This window comes from Vombatus ursinus, unplaced genomic scaffold (assembly GCF_900497805.2).
Source record: "Vombatus ursinus unplaced genomic scaffold, bare-nosed wombat genome assembly UNPS02015030.1, whole genome shotgun sequence".
NCBI lineage: Eukaryota > Metazoa > Chordata > Mammalia > Diprotodontia > Vombatidae > Vombatus > Vombatus ursinus.
Genome location: NW_020954808.1, coordinates 2,194,884 through 2,205,476, shown reverse-complemented (window position 1 = coordinate 2,205,476; position 10,593 = coordinate 2,194,884). Strand labels below are relative to the sequence as shown.

Here is a 10,593-nt window from a genome sequence, read left to right as displayed (position 1 = left end):
GGGGAATGAAAGTGGCCAGAGTCAAAGAGGCCTGGATAACCACCATCCCTCACTCACTTCCTTCCCAATCACACTCCCTCTGCCCAGTTCCTACCAACTCAAACTCTGGTGAAGTTCATGGCAGACATTGCCAGTGGTATGGACTACCTGAGCACCAAGAGGTTTATTCACAGGGACCTGGCTGCCCGGAACTGCATGTGAGCCCTCCTATGTGTTTGTGTGTGTGAAGGGAGTGGGGGGATGGGCACAGACAGTCATGGAGGAGTCAGGGCTATGGGAGGGGCTGAGAAATGGTAGCCTGGAGAGAGAAGAGTCTATACCACCCCAGGCAATTCTCAAAAAAAAAAAAAAAAGAGAGAGAGAGAGAGAGAGAGAAGGGACCCCAGGCTAGAGCATGGGGCCTGTCCTAAGAGCCTGGAGGAGCTCTGAAGAGGAGACATTCTTGGGTCCTGGAACAGTCTCAGAGGACTAGGGAGAGGAAATGACCCTAATTAGGCCCTGATGGACTTAATTTCTTACCCTAGGAAACTGAGGGTTGAGGAATGATAGCCTAGAAAAATCAATGGGACAATAGCGAGGACTCAGAAAAGTAGGATCTAAAAATGCTGGGCTCCTGTGATGCCCCCAGCCCACTGTGGTCCCTGTCGCCTGTCCCCACAGGCTGAATGAGAACATGTCCGTGTGCGTGGCCGACTTTGGCCTCTCTAAGAAGATTTACAATGGGGATTATTACCGCCAGGGCCGAATTGCCAAGATGCCAGTCAAGTGGATTGCCATTGAGAGCCTGGCTGACCGTGTCTACACCAGCAAAAGTGATGTGGTATGTATAGGGGCATGGCCATGTGTGCATAGGTGCGGTCACCCATGTGTGGGCCAAAGAAGAGATCCCTGAGGGACTGAGGGACTCTACTAACCCCCTTCTTCCCTGTTTTCCTTGGCCCCTAGTGGTCCTTTGGGGTGACCATGTGGGAGATTGCAACTCGTGGCCAGACACCCTACCCAGGAGTAGAGAACAGTGAGATCTATGACTACCTGCGGCAAGGCCACCGTCTCAAGCAGCCAGCAGACTGTCTGGATGGACTGTAAGCCTTGCCCTACCCTGCTACCATGAGCATTCCCCATGTCCCCCATCTGAGCCCTAAATATCCCCCCAACACCCTGAAATGTTTGACAGAGACCCCCTGAGTACACCTAAGCACCCCAAGATCCTGACCACTCCCCAAACACAGAGACCCTGAAAATCTACCTACAAACTAATGCACTGAATGACCCAAGGCTCCGAGCATCCCCAAAGACATCCCCAGGGCACCAGAAATGTGACCAGGAGCTTCCTCCACCAGAATGCCTCCCAAGACCCCTGAACTATCCCCCCATTTAGTCTTCTAAAGCCCCCAAAACCCTACAAACACCCTAAGAACCTACCAAGCTCTGGTGATGCACTTTCAAGACCTTCTCTGGACCCCCAGAGAATATTCTAAATAAGTGCAGATGCTCTGAAAGCCTCCTTGGAGACAGCCCAAAGCCTGCCACCTCAAAAAGAGCTCTAAACTCCCAGGACCCCTTAAAGCTTCCAGATATCTAAATCCATTCAACCTCTCCGCCCCAGACCCAAATCCCACCCCACCCCCGGACCTTTCTAGATGTCCAGTACAAAGAGCAGTGAAGTTGGAAGAAAAACACCTGGGTTCAAGTCCCAGCTCTGATCATTACTTACAGGGTGGCTTTGGCCAAGTTCTTTCCCTTCTCTGGGCCTCAGTCTCCCCCTGTGTAAAATAAAGAGTTTGGATCACGTTTCCTTCCAGCTTTAAATCCTGTGATCCTAAGGATTCCCCTGATCCCATCACTACCCCTAAACACTCTGAGACCTTCTCTAGGCCTCCGAGACCCAGCCTGAATCTCTCAGAACTTCTAGAGATGCCCCAAACCTTGAGCTGAGGCTCCCTTGAGTAATCGTTCCCAAAACTCTCTGAGCTCCGAAGAGCACCCTCAGCCTCTCCTTGCCTTGCCCCATCCTCCGAACCCTCCATTCCTCAGCCACGATTCCCCACCAGGTATGAGCTGATGTCTCGCTGCTGGTCCCTGAGCCCCAGGGATCGACCAACCTTCGCAGAACTGCGAGAAGAGTTGGAGATCACATTGAAGAGCCTTCCCCTGGCCCAGGACCCCGAAGAAATCCTCTATGTCAACATGGATGGGGAACCCGCCGGGGCAGCTGGTGGCACCCCCCAAGCTAGCCCCCTGCCAGCCCCAAAGGCCTCCTGCAACTGTAGCTGTGTCACCTCTGCCGATGTCCACCCAGCTGGACGATATGTCCTCTGCCCCTCCACAGCCCCCGGGGCCCCGGTGCCCACAGCCAGGGGGCCACCTGCACCTCCTGGCCAGGAGGAAGGGGCCTAGGTGAGACCCCTCAGACCCCACCTTGAGCTAGGCACTGCCACTGGGGAAGCTAGGGGAGTCCACTCCTGGCTTCACCTACCCAACCCTGACCCCTGGGCCCTTCCACCACCTCCTGCCCTTCAGACCCCTTGAAGCCACGCCTCTGCCCTGACTCCACCTCTGTCCCTGTCTCTTACCTTCTCACCAGCTGTCCCTCTTCTTCTCCCCAGTCCCCCAAATCCCTATTCCTTGGACCCATTCATTTCTCCATTTCTCCCCATCCCAGTCTCCATCCTCATTCCAGCCTCTCCCCATCTTCATTCCCCTCTTTTCTCCCTATCTTCCATATCTCTCTTTTCCCATTTCTTTCCCATCTCTCCCCATCTTTTCCTTTCCCTGCCCCAGTCCCTATATCTCTATCCTCCTATTCCCTGCTCCCCTCCTTGCCTCTCCCCATCTCTGTCCACCTCTTCCTCCCATCTTTGTCCTCTTCCCTTTGTCCATTCCCTTCTCCCTATCTCTCTCCATCCCTCCCCCCATCTACCCATCTCTGTCCTATTTTCTCCCTCCAGTTCTGTGCCTCCTCTCCCCACTTCCTGCTATTTCTGTTCCCATTCTCCCCATCCGTGTACCCCTTTTCCCCATCTCCCTCCACTTTTTCCACCTCCTCCTTTCTCCCTACCTTTGTCCCTGGCCCCCATAGTTCCATTCCCCCTTGGGGTATGCTGCCCCAGCTCTGTGCAATGCATTAGGGATGACCCCCTCCCCGGGCCATCCTGCCCCCCTGAGCCAGTCCCTTCCTCCACATACAGAGAATTTGTACAATGTTGGGTCACTCTCCTCCTCCTTCCCCTTTCACTCCCAGGGTCCAGATTACCCCCATAAACATTTTGTACCAACCAGTACCTGCCTCCTGTCTTCCCTGCACACACACACAAACAAAGATATTCACAGAGACACAGGTATAGAGACACTCGGAGACAGAGACGGAGAGGAAAAAGGGGGCACACCCAGAGAAAAAGACACAGACATCTATCCCCCCAAAAAAAGACACAGAAATAGAGACACAAAAAGAGACAGTGATTTTCAGAGATGGGACACAATTTAGAGAGAGCTATACAGAGAGATAGTGACACACTCATAGACATGCAGAGAAATAGGGACAGACATTCAGAGAGAGGGACCCACATTCAGAGGCAGACATGTAAGAGACAGAGACCCACACATAGGTAAAGAGACACAGACAGAGGCTGAGATGCATACTCTGATAGACAGACAGATACACAGAGAGACAGGGACATACTGAGATAAAGACACAGAGAGACAGGAACAGACACATACTCAGAGAAAAACAGGCAATGTGCAGGGATAGAGGCACGCAGAGACACTCTCAGAAGCAGACAGGCACATGTGAGGGACGCTCATGGCAGGGGCACAGACAGATGCATGCAGATACAAGTGCCCAGAGGCACTCAGACTGTGGTGGATGCACACTCATACACATTCCTGGGGGCGGCGACAAGGGGGAGAGATTGCCAGCGCCCGGATGCCCCCTGGTGGCGAGTCCTGGTGACGTCCAGAAGTAAGACGCAGAGCTGGGGTGGATAGGTCTGGCTTTGTGCCTGTGTCCAAAATGATGTAGCCGGTCTTTGTACTCGCTGGCCCAGCGTCCACTGATTCTGATGTGGGATTCGCATCTGAGTGGGCATTGTGCGGCGACGCCCTATCCTTGCTCGAGTCCCCTCGGGACGGCTTTGTTGAATGCCTCAGTTATCCGCGGCGGAGTGGGAAAAGGGCTGAATCCGGAGTCAGAAGAGACCCGAGTTCGAATTCCAGCTCCGCCACTTCATAGCTCCCTGATTCTGGGCGGGTCCTTTCATTTCTTTCACTCTCACTTTCTTCATTTGTAAAATGTGAGTGGTAATAGTTTCACTGCCCCTTTTGGAGAGTTGTTGCAAGAAAAGCCTCCAAGTGCTATACAAGTGAAATGTTGTGATTGTTATGTATTTGTTGACTCAGACCAGTGGGGGAGGGCATCTCCGGTTGTGCTGATCTATATCTCACCACTGGACCCAGATGGCTAGGGAGAAGAGAGTGGGACTGGTGACTCTGCACAGCCCTCCCTCACTTAAAACCCAATTCACTTGCAAGTCAAGGCATCACCTTCCTGACGGCGTGGTCTTCTTCCAGAACCAAGGGCAAACAACAGCAGCAGTGTCCTCCGCCTCTTGCGGCATCTGAGTGTGTCCCCACCGTTTACCTAACGGGGATGTCATTCGGAGGAAGGGGCATGTGGGTCTGTTTTGATGCAAGTCAATGGATGCATCTTATGGCAGTTTGTATTCCTGAAAGGGTATATATATAGTGACTCTGAGTTTTCTCTCTGTCATGTCCCTGAACCAATATGGTGCCCCTCTCTGGCAAATGTGGCAGCCCTTTGTTTGTGCCAGGCACTGTGCTGGTGATACAAGGAAAAGATGAAAAATGGTCCCTGCACACAAGGAGTCTCCATTCTACAGGGAAGAAACAGATTGCATGCAGATGAATAAATATAAAATACAATGTACATACAAAGTAAAAAAAATTTAAATAGGGGCAGCACATGTATAATCTGTATCAAATTGTATGCCTTCTCATAGAAAGGGGAGAGGAGGAAGGAAGAGAATTTGGAACTCAAAAAAGTTTTAAATGAATATTTAAAATTGTTATTGCATGTATTTGGAAAAAATATAATTTTTAAAGAAATAAAATAGAGGCATCTAGGTGGCACAATGGATAGAGTGTTGGACTTGGAGTCAGGAAGACCCAGCTTAAACACTTAGTGGCTTTATGACCAAGGGCAAGTCCCTAACCTCTGTCTTCTTCTGTTTCCTCATCTGTAACATGGAGATAATAAAAGCAACTATGTCCCAAGGTGATTGTGAGGATCAAATGATATCATATTTGCAGAGTGTTTTGCAGACCTTAAAGCATTATGTAAATGCTATCTATTATTATTGTTAATAAGTTTTCAGTGACATCCTTGTTTTTGTAGGTTTTTTTACATCACTGTAATTTCCTCCAGTGTCCCTCCTTCCCCCGCCCACACAGCCATTCCATATAACAAATAACATTTTTTAAGGAGAAAAATCAACACAACTGATCGATACATTAAAATATGTGCAATGTCCAACACTTGTGCACCTCCAAGCTCTGCAGAGGGGTGGGATGGGACGAAGGGGTCTTCTTTCAAGCCATGTTTGATCTTTATACAACGTAATCTCGGAAGGGTTGAGGGAACTGAGTACTGGGGAGGATCAAAAAAGGCATGCTGTAGGAGATGGCACCTGAGCTGAACTTCAAATGAAGCAAAGGATTTCAGGAGATGGAGATAAGGAAGGAAGACATCCCGGGCATGGGGACAGCATGTGCAAAGGAGATGGAATGATCTGGACAGAGGACAACAAGGAGGTCAAGTTGCATGAAATATAGAGTTCACAAAGGGGAGTCATTTATAGTAAGCCTGGAAAGATTGCCCAGAGCCACAGTGTAAATGACTTTAAATGCCAAACAGAGAAAGCAGCACGTTATAACCTAGAGGCACTAGGTAGCCACGGAGGTTATTAAGCAGGAAAGTGAAATGACTTACTTATTCAGCTATGTGAAGGAGGCAGTGGATAAGAGGCGGCTATTACAATAGAGCAGACAAGCATCGATAAAGGTCTACATTAGGGCAGTGACGGTGAGTGGGGAGAAGCAGGGAAGGGAAGAAGAATGTGCATTTACATAGCACCTACTATGTACTAGGCACTGTGCTAAACACCTTCCACAAATATTATCTGATCTGATCCTCACAACAACCCTGGGAGGTAGGTGCTGTTATTATCCCCATTTTACGGTTGAGAAAACAGGCAGAGAGTAAGTGACTTGCATACACATATGGTCACACATCTAGTACGTGCCCAATGCTGGATTGGAACTCAGGTCTTCCTGACACCCAGCCCAGCACTCTATCCACTGCACCACCTCACTGCAAATAGACAAGACTTGGTGACTAAATGGGTAGGAGGAATAAAGTTGAGGGGAAAGTTGAGAATGATGAAGTTCCCACCTGGATAACTAGAAGGATGGTGGTATCCTCAGCAAAAGTAGCAAAATTGGGAGGAAGGCCAGATTTATGGGGAAAGGTAATGAGTTCTGTTTGGGATGTCTAAGGATATTGAGTTGGAGACATCCAGCAGACAGTTAGTGATATGGGACTGGGATTTATGTCTTTGAGACTTGGTTGGTTGTTGGGTTTTTGTTTGTTTGTTTGTTTGTTTGTTTTTTGCATAGAGATGATAACTAATCCCATGGGAACTGAGGTCACCAAGAGACAATGCAGAGAGAAAAGGGGGACCAGGATGAAACCCTGGGAAATATCCAGGTTTAGGGGACTGGATATGGATTCTAGTCACACAAAGGAGACTGAAAAGTAAGACAGGTACGAGATGAATCAGGAGAGAGCAGTGTCATGAAAACCCAAGGAGGAGAGAGTGTCTAGGCGGAAAGGATGTTCAATGGCGTCGAACGGTACAGGAAGCAGGGAGGAGGGGGAGACAAAGAGGCAGGGACGTATTCTCAGAGTTAGATGTACAGAGAGACAGGTGTACACCGAGGCAGGTCCATACAGGGAGGCAAGGACACACACTCGTATATAAAGATAACTGGAGAGATAGGAACAAACGTACACATTCGGAGACACACACAGGAGGAGAGTCACAGAATGCTCAGGAAGGGTGAGAACTAAGCAAAGGCCATTGGATTTAGGAATTAGAAGATCGTTGGCACCCTCAGAAAAAGCCATTTCAGTCCTTTGATCTGTCTCTGGATGCATATCTAACTGTATGCCGTGCATCTTTGGTGCCCACCACTGCTGACGCTGTGTATGAGTTGAACTTTTGTTGTGTCTCCAAAGAGAAGCAAGCAGGATGTGTGGTATGGTATGTTTGTGTATCTGAGTTCTATCTCTGAGGGAAGCAATGGTATTATTGTGTGGCTGGTGTGTGTGTGTGTGTGTGGTTGCTATCCATCAGATCTGGAGTTGGAAGGCTACATGGTGCTTTCTTGGTGTCTCCAAATGTCTCCAGGGGCAATGCTGTGTGCCTGAGTGCTCTGGGAGGTGCGTCATTCCCTGATAATTAGCAACTTCTCATTTGAATTCAAAAAGGATACAAGATTTTTGTGCAGATGGATGTAAATATTAGGCACATGGAACAATTTAATCGATGGATGAACAGAGAACAAGGATTTGTCAAGTTTACATTTACTGTGTGCTGGGCACCGAGCTCTCCTCCCTTTTCCCTCTTAGCCCCTCAACTCTGTACTGTCCTCCTCTCTTGAATCTCCAGCACCCTTATCATATCCCTGATTGAGCCCTGCCAAGCCCCAGTCTTGAATCACTCCCACAATCCCCTGCCTTCACTCCTACACTCATGCTGCTAAATAAAGATGTAGAAAATTACACCATCCTTCTGACTGGGTCGGCTACAAGTTTGTTACATAACCTCAACTGGGCCCTCACTGCTGCTTGACAATTCTACAGTGCCTCCCTAAACTCACTCTCCCACTCTTTTCAGTGGTTCTTCCAGATCTTTTCACCCATCCTCAAACCTCTTGTGGTTTGACTCCCTCAGCGGAGAACCTTGTCTCATATTTTGCAGAAAAAATTGAGGCCATTCACCATGAGCTCCCTCTTCCCTCAGATGCCTTCTGTCTCTCTCCTCCATCACCCCTGTGTCACACAAAGAGGTGGCTTTACTCCATACCAAGGCGAACCCTACCTTGCACAGCTGATCCCATTCCATCCCATCTGGCTTCTCCAACAGCCTGCTCCCTCCATCATCCCCAGTCTCATTAATCATCAATCTTTTCCTGTCTACAAGTTACTTCCCTATTGCAAACCCCTCGATTGATCTGTCCATCCCCATTTTGCTTTCATTCCACATTTCTCCTCCCTTTTGTGGCTGTCTCCAATGAGTAGCTACACTTCCTCCCCTATTAATGCTCTTCTTAATTCTGTGGTCTGGCTTCCAGTCTCATCATTCAACTGAAACTCTTCTTTCTAAAGTTAGTAATCATCTCTTAATTGCCAAATCTAAATGCCTTCGCTCAATCCTCCTCTTTCTGGACCTCCCTGTAGCCTTTGACACTATCGCTAAACACTCTTTTCCTTGATCCCCTCTTCTCCCTAGGTTTTTGTGACACTACATAAGCAGACACCAGTCTCTGCCGGTTCTCATACGTATCTAACCACTCCTCTCTGGATCTTTACCATGTTACATCCACCTTGTGGGTGCCCATAAGGCTTTGTCCTGGGCCCTCTTCTCTTCTATCATATTCAATAATTGTACTTGGTGATCCCATCAGCTGCCATGGGTTCAATTGTCATCTTTATGCTGATAATTCCCAGATCTGCTTTTCCAGCCCTAAGCTCTCTCCTGACCTCCACTCTTGGGTCTCCAACTGCCCATTAGACATCCCAAAATGGATAACCCATAGATATCTTAAATTCGACATGTCCAAAACTGAACTCATTATCTCCTCCCCCAAGCCCTTCCCTCTCCAAGCTGTCCCCCACTCCTGGAATTCTTTTCCTCATCTCTATCTCCTGACCTCCCCTGCTTCCTTCAAGCCCCAGCAAAAATCCCATCTTCCATAAGAAGCCTTTCTCAATCCCCCTTAGTATTGGTGCTTTCCCTCTGAGGATTATCTCCCATTTATCTTGTATGAATCTTTTGTTTATACAGTTATCCTCCATTATCCTTTGAGTTTCTTGAGAGGAGAGACTGTTTTTTGCCTTTCTTTGAATCCCCAGCACTTAGCACCACAGTGTTTGGCATACAGTAAGTGTATAATAAATGCTTGTTGTCTGATGACTACTCCTTCTTCCACATGACCACTCTTCAAATACTTAAAGCTGTCTTCTAGTATCAGCCATCGTGTCCCCCAAAAGTCTTTCCTTCCTAGTTTCTCCAAGTTCATACAGCATAATCTCCCTCTTTTGGAAATACTTGGGAATATCATTTCCCTTCTTCTGGACACTGTAGTTCACTCTATCTGGCTTAAGACTGAACTAACTCATTTGATTTGCCTTAGGAAGTTGCTGGCTTATATTGAATTTGTGTGCCACTAAGACACCTCCCACCCACCCACCCCAGGTCCTATATTACCGGAAGCTGCTATCCAGTCACATTTCCCTCATACTGATACTTGTGAAATTGTTTTGGTTTTTTTTTTTTTAACCCAAGTGCAAAACTTTACATTATCCTTATAGAATTCACTTTGTTAGATTTGGTCCATGATTCAACTCCTTTACACGAATGTCCGTGTCCCACGTCTGAGTTTTTCCTCCTGTGTCTAAGTGTATGTTCTGGACATCTGTTGTTCCCCTAAGCAGACATTTATACCATATTATGTGCATGTGTGTGCGTGCGTGTCTTTATTAGTCAATCCAACTGCTTGTGCGTGTTGTTGTTATTCACTGGGTTTGGTGTTGTGAGACTAAGCTGTATTTTATCATGACTCCAATCGAATCCATATCATGTACCTGAATTTTGACTCAATATGGGGATATGGCATTTCTGTCGCACGGCCACCTCGTCGATGTAGCATCTTCACTGACGTATCTCTTTTTTTGGGGACACAATTGTCAGGTCAAGTGCCCCCCATTTGTGTGATGGGGGAGAGGGCCAGGATTAGGATTTAGAGAAAGACTGGTGTCATGGAACTGTTGGATTCAAATCCCACCTCTGTCCCTTCCGACCTGTGTGACAAATAAGCCCCTTAAAGTCTCTGAGCCTCAGTTTCTCTATCTATGTCCTCTCAGGTGCTGACTCTGGTGCCCTGCCTGTTGATCTCAGACAGGACAGTTGTTTGATTGTTTCCCTCTGTGGGTCCATTCCGTACCATGGTTGTGGTGTGGTGTTGTGTGGCACGGTTGTGGTGTTGTGTCATGGTTATGGTTCCATAAGCCATAGTTGTATTACGTGGAATAGTTGTGCGTGGTAATATCTGCCAGTGTCGTGCTTTCACATGACAGTGAGATCACTCTATTACACAGCAGGGATATAGTTGTCTGTGGCATGATGGTAGACTCGCATGACATAGTTGTGGCTTAGTGTGACTTTGTTGTGGTGTTGTGTGGCACAGTTGCTGTGTATCATGGTTGTGGTGTTGTGTGGCATTACACAGTGTTAC

The 10,593-nt window shown here is 48.1% G+C and overlaps 1 protein-coding gene across 2 annotated transcripts in view; it reads left to right on the top strand.

Annotated features, from left to right (window-relative positions):
• AXL (AXL receptor tyrosine kinase) overlaps nucleotides 1-3,279 on the top strand; it is a 19,864-nt gene extending 16,585 nt beyond the window's left edge. For both annotated transcript variants that reach the window (XM_027846026.1, XM_027846025.1), the window contains 4 exons: nucleotides 88-197; nucleotides 661-820; nucleotides 946-1,082; nucleotides 2,052-3,279. In XM_027846026.1, the coding sequence (XP_027701827.1) occupies nucleotides 88-197; nucleotides 661-820; nucleotides 946-1,082; nucleotides 2,052-2,397 (753 nt within the window). In that variant the 3' untranslated portion in view covers nucleotides 2,398-3,279. The remainder of the gene's footprint in view (nucleotides 1-87; nucleotides 198-660; nucleotides 821-945; nucleotides 1,083-2,051) is intronic.
• Nucleotides 3,280-10,593: the final 7,314 nt, after the last annotated feature.